This window comes from Symphodus melops (genome assembly GCF_947650265.1).
Source record: "Symphodus melops genome assembly, chromosome: 22".
In the NCBI taxonomy this organism is placed as follows: Eukaryota; Metazoa; Chordata; class Actinopteri; order Labriformes; family Labridae; genus Symphodus; species Symphodus melops.
The window spans coordinates 4,796,557-4,812,283 of NC_136712.1; the positions used below are offsets into that span (position 1 = coordinate 4,796,557).

The window sequence follows — 15,727 nt, forward strand, 5'->3', positions numbered from 1 at the left end:
ATGGTAGGGTGGATAATCAAGCCAGTTTAAATTAACCTGACAGAATGAAAACCTGAATCAAGACAAAATCAGTTGATTAACTAACTCATCATATCTTAAACTGTATACTTATTTGAGCTGTCAACAGCATGCAGCCAAAATGTTGTTCTGTCTTTTTCGTTTTTACATTTTGAAACGCAGAGTTTGATGGATGAAGTGACTGATGGATTTTGACTGTAAAAAAGGAGGATTTTTAACACTACTTTCATATGTTCAGGACAAAAATCAGCGAATAAATCAGAGGTGCTGCGTTGTCCTGAATCGTAACTTCGACACACCTGTTAACTGTGTATGAAGGGTGGGACCACATTGCCATTTCCACAAACATTTCAGAAGCACTACTGTGTCACTACTGATAAAATGTAAAGTAGAACCATGATGAATAAAAAGAGCTTCATTTTCCACATGATGTTACACTGAGGTCTCTTTGGATCTTCTGTCCGTCCTCTTCATATAGTAGCGGTGACAATAAAGTTATCACCACTATCAACACCCAGTAACTGTGTTATAGCATTTATCTCTTATTCATTTAAACAAAGTTTAGAAACACGTGCAAGGCTGAAAATAGATAATCAATTTCAAACAGCTGAGCCCTCCCGCTCTAACCCTTCTACCTTAACTGCACTCAGTTGTTCCATCCGTTAAATGACCATTGCTCCCTTTTGACTTCCCTCCAGTCGATCCTTTGCCCAATCAGATCGAATTAAAGCCACTCAGTTAATTAAACACATTCAAATTGATGTTTTTTTTTTTTTAATAAGGACATATACATGAACATAGTGGTGACAGAGAGAGGAGTTGCCAGATACATAGGCAGAGGAAGAGACAGGCTAATTTTGTTTATTTACTAAAGCTGTAGATTCCACATTTTGCTTTTAAGGGTTGCAGAGAACATTTTTTAACTTAAATTATTCAAAAGCATTAAAAAAAAAAAAGCACAATGCATACTGTTTAATTTCTTGAGATTAATCCAAGACTTACAGAAGCATCTTTTTCTTCAGGTTAGACAGAAAGTAACAGAATGCAGCCTGATGCAGAGGGATTTTACCACTGACCACTTTTGTTTATGGTGCTCATAATTAATCTTTGCTCTATAACCACCAGCTGACTGGGTTTTATGTGCACTCTAGACAGAAATGAAGGGAATACATCACCTGACACTTGCAGGTTGAGATATCAAAGAAACCTCTGGCACAGCATCGTGAAGATAGAGCTCTGGGGAAACCATTTCTCCATTTTGGTGGCTGCAGAATCACCCCTTTAAAAGACAGTGAATGCAACATTTAGGAAACTCCCTTTTGTTATTAAGTTCTGTTTCCTAAACTTTCTGTGTTGTTACCGAAATGTTCCTTAGCGTCGTGCGTCACGCAGCTGTCTCTGGGAAGCTGTAGTTTAACCATGTGCACTGTGTTGGTTTTGCATGTTAGCGTCGGCTAATCCACCCCGAACAAAGGCTGTTTTCGAAACTGCATACTATACTTGTATGTACTGATTTGGTCAAAATGCATAGAAGAACTGCGCGATTCACAATATGCCAAAAATACAGATTTGCATTGTGCCTACTGTATCTCGTTTACCTCAAGCAGGCTACTGTTTCCCTTAATGCAAAGCAACATTTATACACTTCATAAAGTCAGTAACACCTTTAAAGCATAGTTATGTAATCTCTGGCCTTTTTAATAAAAGTATCTAAATGCTGTTCATTAAAAAACTGATTTGTTAACACTCAGTGGTTGGAATAGTATGCTTCAGCCACACTATATCCAGGGTTTAGTAATAATACAGATTTTTGACTTTTACTATGATGAAGCGTTTCTCATTTGCACATTCTTAACCAGTTTCTTTTATTTTTTAAACGTGTTTTCTACTATTATGCACCCGATTAAAGAACAAATAGACAGGAAAAGGTTTAAGAACATTTTTTAATGAATGATTTGGTACCAGCAATGATCTCGATTTTAAATAAGAATGGAGGTAAACATAATTGTAGTTCTCTGTGACAAACTCCAAAGACAAGTTGAGAGAAGATAGTAAACAAGAACGTACACAAATGTTTAATGAGTATAAAAAACGCATCAGTTTCAATTGTCAAACATTGAACAGTAAGTTCAACACAAGACGTTTTTCTCCAGATCTACATAAAATATTGTCTCTGCTGATTCAAACTATTATTCATCACAAAGGTAATCTTTATTTCTTAGATTTTCAATTCATCTGGCTGTACAGTGTTCACAGACTGTGCTGCTTCTCCCTCCTCTCTGTGTGTCTCCATGTGTTTCTTCAACTTGGCCTTGGATGTGAACGTTGTCATGCACTTCTCACAATGAGGTTTCTGCGTCCGTAGCCCTGAGTGGCAGCGTTTGTGTCGCGCCAGCTCCGACGAGCTCTTGAATTTGAGCTCACAGACGCGACAGGGATACGGTCTCTCCCCCGTGTGAATACGCTGGTGCAGCTGCGCCTCGCTTAGGGTAAGAAACGTCTTCTCGCAGTGTCCGCAGGGAAATGGCCTCTCCCCTGTGTGGATGAGATTGTGTCTGGTGAGCGCGTATGGTTTTGTGAAGCCCTTACCGCAGTAGGTGCAGGGGTACGGACGAGCACCAGCATGGGAGACGATGTGCTCCTGCTGGGTTTTCTTGCTCTTGAAGCGTTTGTCACACAGATTGCAGGAGTAAGGCTTGGCGTCCACGTGTGACCTGTGGTGTTTTGAAAGCTCACCCTGCGACAAAAAGCCCTTCCCACACTGAGAGCAAAGGAACGGTTTCTCCCCCGTGTGCATTCTCTCATGTCTCGCAAGCACTGACAACAGTGTGAACCTCTTTTGGCATTGGGAGCACTGGAAGGGTCTCTCCCCCGTGTGAACGCGAAGGTGTTTCACAAGCAAGAAGCGCAGAGAGAAGCGTTTGCTGCACTGCTCGCACTGGTAAGGTCGCTCTCCTGTGTGAGTTGCTAAATGCCTCTTTACGTCAGATCTTCGCGTGTACGTCTTCTCACAGTGTGGACACTTAAACTGGCGCTTCACTTGATGCACTTGCCGGTGCTTGGAGCGTGCGAGTAGAGTGTCGAATCCCACGCCGCACTGGTGGCAGATGTAGCGCTTATTCGAGGCGTGGGACTTCCTGTGCTCGAGCAGCTCGGACGACGTGGGAAAGCTCTGGCTGCAGATGGAGCAGATCTGAGGAAGCCGGCTCTCCTGTGAGTGGGACTTCTTGTGGTGGACGGTGAGAGCGCGGAGGTTAGGGAAGGGGCTCCCGCACAGCTGGCAGGAGAAAGAAATGTCCACGCCGTGATGTTTGCTCTCATGTTTGGCAAGATCCCACGAGTGCTGGAAGGTTCGGTTACACTGGGAGCAGTGGAATGGTCTCTCTCCAGTGTGGATGAGCTGGTGTCTCCTGACATCTGATGTGCGTGTGAACGTCTTACCGCACGTTTCACATGTCAGGGACTTCTTTCTGCTTTGAGGCTGAGACACACTGACGTTGTCTTGACTCTCAGCCTGTTCTGCTCCGCCCTGCTCTGCTGCGTTTCCTTTCGGGAAAAGTTTAATCGACGTAAAAATTTCATCTGTACTGGAAGGTGATGGGGTAAATTTCGCCCCTGCCAGTGTCCTGTACTCTTCCGTGCGAACGCTCTGCATGTGGAAGTGAGGGGGGCTGTTTTCTTCAGAGCTGTGGAAAGGACAGCGAGAGCAGGTGAAGATGATCGATGTCATATCATCTGAATCTCCTGCACATGAACAAAAAGAGACAGAGGTTTGAAATAATACGCAGACTTTACAAATAAAATGTCCAAAATGTTTCTCTACTTCATGTTGGGAAATGACCTTCAACTCCTCTGACAGCGATGATGGAGGGGGCGAGGGATCCATCAGCTCTGCTCCTGTGAAAACATAAGTGTTGGAACAACAAACACTATGAATGTTTCATTTGAAATACCACTAAAGGAACAGAAAATATGATATTTTTCCTTCTTGAAAAGATTTGTTAAAAAATATTTATATCACTCTTTCTCAACAAGAAACTGGTCAAACTGATTTACTTTTAGAAAAACCACTTGAGATGTTTGTGAAAATCAGGGCTGATATTCGTACATTTTTGGATCTTCAGTCGTTTCTTTGGAGAGCTTCTCGACTCCGCACGTATTCTGCCTGCTGGTTGAGGTCTTGTGTAGACGAGTGGATCGGCGAACATTATCCGAACATGGAGACTGCTGTGTTACAGACACTGGACCTTCCTCTGCGACATCTTCATCAACAGAAAACGATGCATGATTATCCTTCAGGTCTGCCAAAGCGTTCACATTGCTCCGCGTGTCGTCAGAGGGTAATTCCTCCTTCGCCTCTTCTGTGTCTGCTCCCAACTGCAGCTCATCATTAAAGGATGAATCTTCCTTTCCTGTTGGAACTTCTTGACCGAGGCTCTCCTTCCTCAGCGCAAACGTTTTCGTCAGAGTCTCCAGAGCTTTAGCAACATCCGCAGTGTCACTCGTTTCTTCGGCCTGTGAGCCGTTAGCCGCCTCCTCAGCGGCGTTTTCCACGCTCATGGCCATGATCTCCTCTTCATAGAAATCCGTCTGAACCTGCACCTCGGCGGACTCCACCATTTCTTCATCGACCTCAGACGCCCCGACCTCCACTTCGGTGTAAACGGCAACAACGCTGTACTGATCAGTACTGACAAAAGTGACGGGGTTTAGTACGTTAGCGTAATTGTGGATGGATTCGAGACCAACAGAGATGTTTGTCTTTTGTGAGGGCGGGATGGACAAAGCCGACATTATGCAGCTTCCGATAGTGGACGAGGGACCATCTGTAAAAAAAATAAAATAAATAATAATAATTTAGATTTGATTTTTACACTCCCATTTCTTCTAGATTCTTTGAGATACAATTGATATTTAAAAGAAAATCACTGTTCTTATAATATATCAGTAAGACAAGCCGGACTTATATACTTATATATATATATATATATATATATATACACATTTACTTTTAACAGACTGATCCTTTCGATTCTACTCACAGGGCATTTTCAGCAGTCCTGAGCTTTTGTAGTGTTTGAAGATTGAGCTCAGCTCTTCAGGTGACGCCTCAACACATTCCTCCAAAACAGAAGGACCCGAGCCGAGCCAGGCTGCAGTCTGTAATTACGCAGCACATGTACTTGAGTTTCTGCTAAACGGCACGTTACACAACCCTGAGACAGCTGTACGGACCGTGCGGATACCTGCTTTAAGTTTGGAACTGGAAACAGCTTCTCCAGCTTTGACAGCAGCTCCCACAGTATCACATGCAGAGCAGCGTCATATCGAGGCCCATATTCTACTGGGAACACCTCCTGGAAAAGATCACAGAATTTCAATTTTCTCTATATCTGATTTGGAGAATTATCAAGATGTGAAATTATTACAAAAAAATCTAACCTGGAAGAAATATGCTCTCTCAACGGGATCTTTTAGCAGGCTCTGAACAAGTGCAATGAAAGTGGACTCTGTTGTCTTCACCTCAGCATCCCTGTACTGCCACATACAGGATCCACGTCATTGACTGGTTATCATTCAAATGTTTCAAAAGGTGCTGGTTCACTGTACTTACATCTGTCTCTGTCGAGGTTATAGAGAGTCTATCCAAGTAGCTCTGGATCATTTGAGAATCCACAGAACCTCGCGATGAGCCTTTGCAAAGCTCCAGAATCAACTGCGATATCAACAAACTGTTACAGCAAAAGTATTTCATGTGGGAACGTATATATGCAACCAGACTAAACTTTCTGCTCACCCTCGCTCTCAGACCCAGAATCAGCTGGGCTCTCTGTCTGTGGTTGAGGAGTCCAGGGACCGCCTCCGTCACCATGAACACAAACTCCTGGAGCTTCTCGTAGTTCAGCACATCTTTCTGCTTTGCCAGCTGCCACATGGCGGCAGACAGGAGCTGCAATGGGGGCACCAGGAGGCGCAGAGACGGGAGAGGCAGGCTTGGATCTGAAACATGCACATGTGTTTAATGTGAGAGATGATCTGTGGAGGGCATCAATGAGCTTTAAACGGAAGGAAGCAAACTCAGAAACACTTCTTTTACCAGATGCATCTTTAACCCCGGACATCTATTGAATATGGAAATACTCAATAATGACATGATAGAACTATAAATGAGATAAATCTAATAAGTCCTGAACTTGCTTTATGACTGTGAAACAGTCTAATTTCTGGACATATCTACTATTGGCAAATTAAAACTTTTAATCTGGTTATATATTCACAGCTGTCTTTTATATTTTTGAACAAATTTGTGTGTAACTTCACATTCATGACCACAACTGAATAATAATACATATTTAATGCAACAGGACAAAAGCCTGACATGTATGTTTTCCAGTAAATAGACGGGCCCCGCTAGTTGCAGACTCACATAAACACAGGCTGCTTTACATTGCAGCGGGGACAGTTCATTAGAGTACATACCATTAACTTTCTCTTTTGAGCCAACAGCCTCCATTAAGTGCAATGTGGTTTATGTGGCGTTCACAAATAGATGTTAAATGATGTTATTTAATTTTAGGGGGGCTAACATGCGCTGTTAGCACGCAAGCGTCCGTTTCCTCAACTCGTCCAGTTTTTCTTTCAAAATAAAAGTCTTTCCATCCACAGCATAATATGTAAAAGTATTATTGTTATTATAGAATGAAATAATTGAGTCATTGTGTTATTACAATGTTACGAGAAATCAGAGAATTTTTTATGGGCCTACTTAAAAAAACCGTTTAAAAGCTATTCCTTTATATTCTGAAACACTAGATGGACATTAGAAGTGTAAATATACTGCGATTGTTATTTATTTTATGTGCCAAACAAACTGGGAACACGTTTGTATATTTACTGTAAATAACTGTGAACGTTTGTTGGAATAATGTTTAAACTAATAGAAGAAACATAGGGGTCGGGGTATATATATATATATACCATGAGCTGTTATTTTTCAACCGTAAATATTAATTAATATTAATTAATTTACCTGGCAAAAGTCATTATTTTGCAACAAATATACTTCAAAATAAAAGTTGTTATCGCTGTTCCCATTGGCTGCTTCAACAGGAAGCGTCCTCACGCCGTCTGTGACGTCAGGACGCGATCACGCAGTCCAGAGTCACATGAAACATTTTACTGCAATTTTTTTTGAATGTCCTACTTTATGTGTTTCTGCAGAGAAAATTTCATCCATCCAAACTAAAAAAAAAACAGCAGGGAGAATTAAGTGAAGATGGACGAGGACGGACTGCCGATCGTGGGCTCGGGTGTTGATCTCACCAAGGTTTGTAGTCCTCAACATAAAACCGTGAGCTCGTTACGTGTTGACATAAAGAGACGGAACAGGTCGGATAGGAAACAGTATCTTCAGTCAGTCAGACAATGACTGCAGCTTGTGTTGGAGACGAGTTAATATAACACACATAACTGATCCATCTTTTGATTCCGGAAAGGTAAAATATTGTTGTTTGTCACGTGACATTTGAGTTTGACGTAATAACGAATATCACCTCCTCTACTTTTCACTGAGAGGTTTTAAAAATCTGCCAACTTACTAGTTTTACACCTCCAGAGCAGATGCATTTATCATTAATGGACATGTTTGCAAAAATAAATAAATAAATTGCAGTATTTTACAAATGACACTTAAGTCTGCAAGCTGAAATAAAGATGAATCCTGCTGTCCTTAAGCAGTCTTTGGTTTTATTTATTTGTTCATTTTGGGGGGGGTTTCAGTAACCATTGTTGCTGTAAATGTACATTCTGTGTTCGTATAGATTTCATAAATATCTGTGTGGACTTTTTTACATTACAAAAGGATTTCCAAACAAATGTGTTTATATTCAAAGGTTGCAGTGGGTTCAAGCCTACATGGTAGAAATGCCTTTATAATGATAAGGACGTTTACTTAATTCCTTAGTAAAATAAGCCCTGGTTTCATTCTTAACATTAACTTATCTGATTCCTTCAGGTCCCTGCTATTCAACAGAGAAGAGTGGTTGCCTATCTCAATCAGTTTGTGGTGCACACGGTCCGGTTCCTCAATCGTTTCTCCACAGTGTGTGAGGAGAAACTTTCCAACATATCTCTCCGCATACAGCAAATAGAAACAACCCTGTGCATTTTGGAAGCCAAGGTGAGTCTTTAAGTGAATCCCTCTGCTGTTAGTCATGCTCCACCATGCACGTCTTTCTATGCACGGACCATGTATTCAATATTGTGACTCTCTGAGCAGCTGTCCTCCATTCCTGGACTGGAGGATGTCACAATCGATGGACCCAGTCAGCAGCAACCTGTTCAATCTAATGGACCCACTGGTACTATTCAGAGCCAGACAGTCGTTCCACCTCCAGCCGTCCTGCCTCCGCCAGAGGTAAACACACTAAGGAACATATATAGCATTATGTGATGCAGGTTAATAATGTGGCCAGTTAACAATGAGTCAGCATGCTCAGGGAGAAGTAGTTGATGCACCTCACGCCCCCATAAAACCACAACCTATTTATTTTACACTTTGCATGTGTGCAAATATAAAACATGCAGTCGAGTGTTCAAAAGAGTCGGCTTTAGAAGAGTTGCTCAGTGGGTGTTTTAGGGTTCTTTAGGTTTCTTGTTTATGCTGAGGTAAGCTGTTTGTTGCTGTAGTTTCATATTCGGTAAAGACACAAAGACTTCTTATGAAACTAGTGAGCAAATAAGAAAATTACTTGAATATACCCAAATAATAATTTTATTTCACTCCTGTAACAAAGGAAGCAACTGAAATAGAGTTCAGTTACAGCTCTTAAGAGTACCAACTATAGGAAATAAAGTATCTGATATCCTGTGCTGTCTTAATCGCCTGCGTTATTCATTTTTATATTCTGTGTTGCTGTCCGTCCAGACTGCTCCGGAGCCTACGATTACAGAAACAATAGAAGAAGAGAACACGGCTGCAGAGAACGTGATGACAGTGTGCAAGGACCCACGTTACGCCCGATACCTGAAAATGGTGCAAGTGGTAAGTCGTGCACAGAGACTGGGGGGTTGAAAAAAAACAAACAAACACGTCTTTCTTTTGTATCTTAAGTCATTTTCATACACACACTAAAAATCTGTAATAAAAAAAAACAAAAAAGAAAAGAAAGAAATGAGTCACAGAGTCAGAAACTATGACACCTTTAAATCAATGCTCAGCGTAATTTAATGTATATACAGCTTAAACCCCGAGAGGTCAGAAGAACTGACAAGCAAGCAGAAAATATAATAACGTGGTTTCAATACACGCACGATGATCACAGCTGTCGCACGCCAGTCGCTGGCTATAAACGTCGTCGCCCTGTCCCACTCAACAATCCCACACTTTTACCTCCTGAATCCACACATCAGCTCACCCAGACTTGCTGCAGACATTTTACTAAGGTCCTGGCAGGAAAAGGTCCAGGTAAAGTCAGGCTGTTTGCATTTACACATGCAGATTTCCAGGAGTTTTTGCATGTGTGAGTTATTGTTTACTGTGATTTTTAATCGTATTTTTATTCCAGGGAGTTCCGGTTATGGCTATTAGGAATAAAATGGTCTTGGAGGGTTTGGACCCAAACTTGCTTGAGTGAGTCTCTCTTTGCATTCACGTGGTATTATATAAAACGCATTATAAACATGGCTGATAATGTCTCCATCATTCCTTTTTCTGACAGCACACCCGATGCCCCCGTGCCGGACGGAGCGACAGGAGGCACTGAGGATCAAGATGTCGCTGCCACCAGCTCAGACAGTGAATCATCCTTCAGCGACTGACACCTCACATCCTCCGCCCACTTCATGTCAAAAGCTTCCTGTAAAGGCCGACCTGCGTCTCTGTAGGCCTGCACTCAGAAAAAAAGTAGGTTGAGGTGCCTGTAAAGACTGAGATGGTGCAAATGTAAGTGCCTGAAACCGAGGACTCCGTGTGAGTGTCATTTCAGTGAAAAAGAGCTGACTCTGTGACGTCGTCCATTTTCATACATTTAGCATTTTTCACCTGTGACTACGCGTCCTCGTTGATTATATTAGCAGTAGTCGTCATAACACGGCTGTAGCGTTTACCTTTTGTATTGAAAGGAATCCTATCGATGGTCAAGTTAAGAAGGACTAATATTGAGGTTGGATATTTTGAATGTGTAACTGGGACATTGTTGTTCTGTTTTAAAGACCATGTCTTTAAGTTTTGATTTCAGGAATGTTTCGACTTCTTGTCCTTGAACTGGAGGCCTAATATCTCCTTTTATTCTCACTTGTTGAGGCTGCAAAAACAGGGATGTTGTCCATACCTCATCATACACGTGGTTGCATATTTTTAAATTGTGTAACCCAGTTGACGCGTTTCTCGACAATGATTGAAAGCTGGCGGAGTGACAGAATCATCTCTGTGCAAGACCTCTCTTTCTTTATTAACTGAAGGGGAAGTATTCGGACCCAGTCCAGGCCTTGTTGAACACTGAATTATTAAATATATTTACGATGGTTACATTTTAGTTTAAAACATAAAAAAACATTTTGTAGAAAACCACCAAAAGCTTTTTTTTGAGTACTTGTAGTACTAGTTTACCAACTGAAAACTCTCTGCTGTGGCATCAGTTGTGAGCACATGCTCAAAAAATGTACACAAGTGAAACTGAGTGAAATGTGAGGGAGCAACAAAAGAAGAGGTTTCAAATTCATGTACGATTCCCCTGAATGGATTTTCTACGATAATGACAGAAAAAGTCTGGAAAGCATTTTCTTCCCTCCATTGTAATGTTGAAATAAATAAACCTTTTGCTTTTTTTTAAAAAAAGGTATGTCTTTATTTTGCAGCTTAGCAGTGCTCCAACAGTACATTAATTCAGCAGTAAACAGCACCAGTACACAGTATTAGAATGAAGCACCAAATCCTTTGTTAAGACAGTTTCTGTAGTGAACATGAACCGGATCTGTTTTCATGTGACGAGTTTGTCCTCTTAAATTTTACAGCCCAGGATTGTGTCTTTGGAAGAATCATGTTAGTCTCATCTCTTTAGACAAAATCTAAATTAATGATTTAAAATGAAGTATTTTTCCCATTATTGTGAAATGATTACATGTTCAGTTGAAAAATAACCCATATTCCTTGCGTTAGATTTATGTTAAAATGAAAGTAATGTGTAAAAAAAAAAAAATCCCTAAAATGTTTTGTTTGTACATGACTGTATAGCTGTCTGTTGTGTTTCTTTCTGAATAAAAATGAACATGGACACAACTATTTTAAGGCTGCTGTGCTCTGTTTTCAGGTTGTGTGCAGCATTGAACACTTTAACCACTTCCAGGGACAGTGATGGTGCATCGTTGTTTTTAGGAGTCGTAGGCTGGAAACGTAGTAGTTATATCTTATTGAAGATGCACAAATCAAAAACCAAGTTCATAACACAAAAATGTAAGTTGTGTTTGGTACATCAGAATCTAAATATGTTGACTGTAAACAAGCAGCCTGTCAGCATTCGAGAGTACGTGTTGGCTTCCTCCTTAAGTAGTGCCGATTTCAATTACGATACACGATAATGGTAACCCTTTAACATCAATATTACTGTTTGTTCCTCAAGCTCCTGAAAATGTGGAAGTAAAAACAAGAAGCTGTCTCGGGAAGGAAAATGAAATATAAATGTGGCTTGTATGGCGTAAAGATGGGAACAATTTAAATATTGAATAAAGGCAGAAATTAATTCTAAAGACTTCCATTTCTGTTTATTACATTAAAGTTATTGAATTTGCTGGAGCAAACGTAACCATGTAGTCGCCTTATTCTCACTGTGTGAGCTGTTCTCAGGCTGTAGACACAATAAAAAGCTGCTCTGATGAACTACATAGCAGCCCGAGAAGAATCCTTTTCCAAACGTCAAAAAGTTTACAGTAAGTGGAACAAAATCTAAACTCTGCCTGCATGTTTGATACAAAAATAATCTATCCAAAGGAAACACAACTGTAACAACACTGATAAGTCAAGTGACGGCGTTTGAATTTCCCCATTTTTCATCATCATGAGAATCTTGCATCTGCACTGATCACATGTTCTCGTAATTACAATCAGATCACATGTGTCAGTTTGATTGTGTTTCTCCCATTTAAACACGTATAACAGTCATGCGTTTCCTGTGTGATGAACTTCTGTTATTCGTGGTCACAGGTCTGACAGAATGACACGCTGGTGGGGCAATCAAGGGCAAAGTGCAGAGTGACATTTGACTGAACACGGGCAGCAATCAGGAAACTTGTAAAATGATTTCAGGTTGTATAAAAAAACATAAAACAGAGTTTTTTTCCCCTTAAAACCTTTCACCTTTCCCCTTAAGACTTAAAGGTGTGTATAAATACGAATGTCAAAAGTACCAGCCGTAATCTATCAACATATTCAGTCAGGCTGTAAGATTCACAAAATCATGTTTATCGATGTAAATGTCTTAAAAAACGCGTAAAAAAATACAAGAGATTTTTTAAAAAAAACAAGTGCAGCACATCTTCAGAATCTAAAAACGCTGGTGTTTCTTTCATGTGTGGCAGCTGCAGACTGATCAGGAGTAACCCTCATACTCTGTCGTCACCTGTAGAGTAAAAAGCTGTCGGAAAGGACAAAAGGAGAGAATTAAGAGCCCCCGTCTGATGACAGAGAGGAGAACAAGAGTTTCCATACGATGGTTTTATACTCACTTTGAAATCGTGAATGTATGTGAGGAAGAAGCAGATGAAGCTAAAAGCAACTGTCCACTCGCACACAGCGCTGGCTAACTGATAAGGATAGTCCTGAAAGAGAGACAAAAAGGAGTTCATGACAATTTTCAAGTCCTAAGTGGCGTCTTTGAGTTTGTTAAACCCACTATGCAAAATCAAAACAGTCTTTACAGCCTGTAAATCTATTCTCAACCTTTTTGTCCCCCCCTCACTTGCTGTACCCTACATCCCAACCTCATTCAGTACATTGGCCTTACTTTCAGGTCACTCTCAGTTTTGTATGCTTTTTGTCCATTTGGACAAAATTCAATGTGTATGCTTTCAAACTTTTTACAGGATTATCCTTGTAGCCGACAATTTCAAAAGTTTCAATGTACATGTTTAGCTATCAATTGTAAATGTTGATAATTTGAACTATTTCAAATGGTTCAACCTGAAGTAACCAAGGCCAGTTGTCATTTGTAGCAAACATTTCAAATCAGGAATCTATTCATTTTCCGGTTTATCCCCGGCCTACCAAGGATACTATGTCAACAAAAGCAATTTCAGGGTTTACCGTACCACACTGTACTGAACCAACCGCTTGGTGGAAACAGTGTTTGTGGTGTTTGAAGTTGATGGGAGGTGAGTACTGGGCAGTCATCTTAATGTAGCCTGCAGCTTACTGGATATTGTGTTGTTTAATTTACTCACACTTTTACACTTTAATTCTATGTTGATGTCAAATAATTTCCAAAACAGATAAATGTATTTGGTTAAATCCTTGTATATTTTTCTCTAATAAATATGTGACATGGTAACAAACGGCCCTACCTTGTCTTTAGGGTCTCTGTGCAGCTCGGTTTGTTTCACAAAGGATGCACAGATCACAGCTGAATCATTCATGAAGGAAATGGCATCTAACAATAACTGTGTCGTACAGAATGGTTTGCATTTACTGGTACTGACAATGGCATCATGCATGTTAACACAGCAGAGAGGAAATCAGGAAACAAGACATCATTTAGGTTTGAATTTTGTAAGAATTAACTTGTGTTCAAAGGATACTGGGGAAAAATGCTAAAGTAGCAAGGATGGCGATACACAAGCGTACTCGAATCACATCCATGGAGGAGCCGTATGGATAAGTCTGATACGATACAGCAGTTTGTAGGATAAGGTAGGAGATTCCCGACACAAAGAACAGCAGAGCTCCTGCATCATGAGCTATTGTCACTGTTATTTCCTGCAAATGAAGAGCAGTCATAAATGTGAAGTTACTTCCATGTGATTAAAATGGTCAGTTTTGGAATTAAATGCAAAGACATACCTGAAAGGTTGCCACAATGCACATGCCCAAACAGGAGATAATCCCAACATAGAGAGCAACTTTATTGAGACGGGGGCTCACCACCTGTGTTTCCTCACTTAACTTCTGCACATATTTGTACCTGGCGTATATGGTGGCTACTCCTGTGAGAAAGGTCAAATAAAGGATTAACCACAAAGTAACTGTTAACGTCTGTTACTTTTTAATCTTCTTGCATCCAACAAATAGATTCTGCTTTCATTTTCTTGAAAAAGGGAAATGTGAGTGGAATCTTTACAAAATGGGCTTCCTCCCTTGGGAAAGCCCAAAGTTGCAACAGAGGAAGGATAGTTGCACATAGTTCATATAGTGACAGTAAAAAAAATAAAAATACCTGCACATGCAGAGATGAATGTCATAAGGCCAAAAATGCAGCTCTCTGGGGGTTTTGCAGCTGTGTCACTGAATAGGAAGAAGGAAGAAAGTCCTCGTTTAAACCTCTATAAATGCTGCAAGTTTATTTGTATCTGACAAGTTGATGGTTTTATTTTCTTAAAATTCAAACGTGTGAGTTCTCTTTCTCGAAGTTAAAGTTAACTACACAGGGAGAAGTGAAAAAAACTGAGGTTGCTGCAGATGTCTACGTGCAGCTGGAGTTTGGGTACCAGCCAAGCTCCAACTGCGGAGGAAAACGAAAGTAATCTGTGTCAGTGCACATGTCCTGTTTTGTTACAGAAATCACTGAAAACATCAACGTAAAGAGCATGTTCATCCTCAAATTAGGCTTTTTGATGTTCACAGAAACCCCCAGTTCCTCTGCTCGTCCCTAAAACACATAAAAGCTTTAACATAAACGTACCTTATGTATGGGAAGATAATGTCGACATCACGTCTGAAAAGCGCAATCAGGTAGGGTATAATGAAAGTGCTCGAGGACCAGATGACCAAAAACGTCGGCAGAAAGCAGAGTCCCTGCATGAACCAAAACATCCTGGAGAAGTTTTACGCAAAGCTGTCAGAACACGCCGTCACGCGTCTCAGCGCAATAAGATAGTGCCATAGCCAATATGACACCCGAGTTTAATGCTGCTGCTTCAGGAACTGGGCTGAGCCTGTTTGCGGTTGTTGTAGAGTCCAAATAAGTGTGTTACCGACAGTCACATGGTGGTGTGAACAAGAATAAAGTTACCTCCAGTTATACAGTTCACAGTAACCGCTTCCCCAAATACGACGCCTCAGTGGCTCTGAACTGTCCAGCCCACGCAAATAAATCCTCCCGTTATAACCATCCGGTAACATTTCCTTTGTCTTGTTCTTTGGTGTTTTTTTTTTTGTTTTTTTTTTGCTGAAATGCTCAATTGTTCCTTAATTCGCACCTAGTGTCTATTAATTATGGGCTATCTTAAAAAAACAAAAGTCTGATTTTGAGATTGATAACAAATAAAACACACAGTAGATTTATTATGAAGCTCAATATCCCCTTGGAAAGGAAGTGGATAAAAAGAAACACCTTAGAGTTACTTCCCACCAGTATTAATAAGGAGTGTAACGACCCCTCATAACTGAAGGATACAAATGTAGACAATTCTTGTGATTTGTTTTTTTTGTTTTTTCTTTCTTTTTTTTAACCAGCAGGGGGAGCTATGTGCTACGTGAGCTTTTTTTATTAGACGATAGGAA

General features: G+C 40.6%; 3 protein-coding genes across 5 annotated transcripts; 1 reads left to right on the forward strand and 2 right to left on the reverse strand.

Annotated features, from left to right (window-relative positions):
* Positions 1 to 1,943: 1,943 nt before the first annotated feature.
* LOC306817865 (uncharacterized protein) lies at positions 1,944 to 6,668 on the reverse strand. Of its 2 annotated transcripts, XM_079335076.1 has the most exons (9): positions 6,499 to 6,668; positions 5,816 to 6,018; positions 5,633 to 5,734; positions 5,461 to 5,556; positions 5,265 to 5,375; positions 5,061 to 5,178; positions 4,127 to 4,844; positions 3,860 to 3,915; positions 1,944 to 3,762 (listed from the first exon to the last, which is right to left on the reverse strand). In XM_079335076.1, the coding sequence occupies exons 1-9, from the start codon at positions 6,530 to 6,532 to the stop codon at positions 2,237 to 2,239; spliced, it is 2,964 nt and encodes a 987-aa protein (XP_079191202.1). In that variant the 5' UTR covers positions 6,533 to 6,668; the 3' UTR covers positions 1,944 to 2,236. The 2 variants fall into 2 exon arrangements, with proteins under 2 accessions (XP_079191202.1, XP_079191203.1); XM_079335077.1 differs by lacking the exons at positions 5,816 to 6,018; positions 6,499 to 6,668 and having other exon boundaries at positions 5,461 to 5,551; positions 5,633 to 5,722.
* Positions 6,669 to 7,121: 453 nt separating this feature from the next.
* washc3 (WASH complex subunit 3) lies at positions 7,122 to 11,296 on the forward strand. Its single transcript, XM_079334688.1, has 6 exons — positions 7,122 to 7,345; positions 8,033 to 8,197; positions 8,297 to 8,434; positions 8,945 to 9,061; positions 9,585 to 9,649; positions 9,738 to 11,296. The coding sequence occupies exons 1-6, from the start codon at positions 7,295 to 7,297 to the stop codon at positions 9,835 to 9,837; spliced, it is 636 nt and encodes a 211-aa protein (XP_079190814.1). The 5' UTR covers positions 7,122 to 7,294; the 3' UTR covers positions 9,838 to 11,296.
* Positions 11,297 to 11,395: 99 nt separating this feature from the next.
* Positions 11,396 to 15,291, reverse strand: dram1 (DNA-damage regulated autophagy modulator 1). 2 transcript variants are annotated; one of them, XM_079334686.1, is made up of 7 exons: positions 14,907 to 15,291; positions 14,442 to 14,509; positions 14,069 to 14,211; positions 13,807 to 13,984; positions 13,573 to 13,631; positions 12,739 to 12,831; positions 11,396 to 12,647 (listed from the first exon to the last, which is right to left on the reverse strand). In XM_079334686.1, the coding sequence occupies exons 1-7, from the start codon at positions 15,035 to 15,037 to the stop codon at positions 12,603 to 12,605; spliced, it is 717 nt and encodes a 238-aa protein (XP_079190812.1). In that variant the 5' UTR covers positions 15,038 to 15,291; the 3' UTR covers positions 11,396 to 12,602. The 2 variants fall into 2 exon arrangements, with proteins under 2 accessions (XP_079190812.1, XP_079190813.1); XM_079334687.1 differs by lacking the exon at positions 13,573 to 13,631 and having other exon boundaries at positions 12,739 to 12,812.
* Positions 15,292 to 15,727: the final 436 nt, after the last annotated feature.

What these genes read in the sequence shown, in the direction of transcription:
- LOC306817865 (XM_079335076.1), bottom strand. Translation starts at nt 6,532, where the DNA reads ATGGAGGCTGTTGGCTCAAAAGAGAAAGTTAATG. An exon ending in AGGACTGCTGAAAATGCCCT is followed by an intron (nt 4,845 to 5,060) that starts GTGAGTAGAATC and finishes TTTTTTTTACAG; the next exon opens with ATGGTCCCTCGTCCACTATC. An exon ending in CGCTGTCAGAGGAGTTGAAG is followed by an intron (nt 3,763 to 3,859) that starts GTCATTTCCCAA and finishes GTTCATGTGCAG; the next exon opens with GAGATTCAGATGATATGACA.
- washc3 (XM_079334688.1), top strand. Translation starts at nt 7,295, where the DNA reads ATGGACGAGGACGGACTGCCGATCGTGGGCTCGGGTGTTGATCTCACC. An exon ending in CGGGTGTTGATCTCACCAAG is followed by an intron (nt 7,346 to 8,032) that starts GTTTGTAGTCCT and finishes TGATTCCTTCAG; the next exon opens with GTCCCTGCTATTCAACAGAG. An exon ending in CCGTCCTGCCTCCGCCAGAG is followed by an intron (nt 8,435 to 8,944) that starts GTAAACACACTA and finishes CTGTCCGTCCAG; the next exon opens with ACTGCTCCGGAGCCTACGAT.
- dram1 (XM_079334686.1), bottom strand. Translation starts at nt 15,037, where the DNA reads ATGTTTTGGTTCATGCAGGGACTCTGCTTTCTGCCGACGTTTTTGGTC. An exon ending in ATTATCTTCCCATACATAAG is followed by an intron (nt 14,510 to 14,906) that starts GTACGTTTATGT and finishes CTTCCTATTCAG; the next exon opens with TGACACAGCTGCAAAACCCC. An exon ending in CATACATTCACGATTTCAAA is followed by an intron (nt 12,648 to 12,738) that starts GTGAGTATAAAA and finishes CCTTTCCGACAG; the next exon opens with CTTTTTACTCTACAGGTGAC.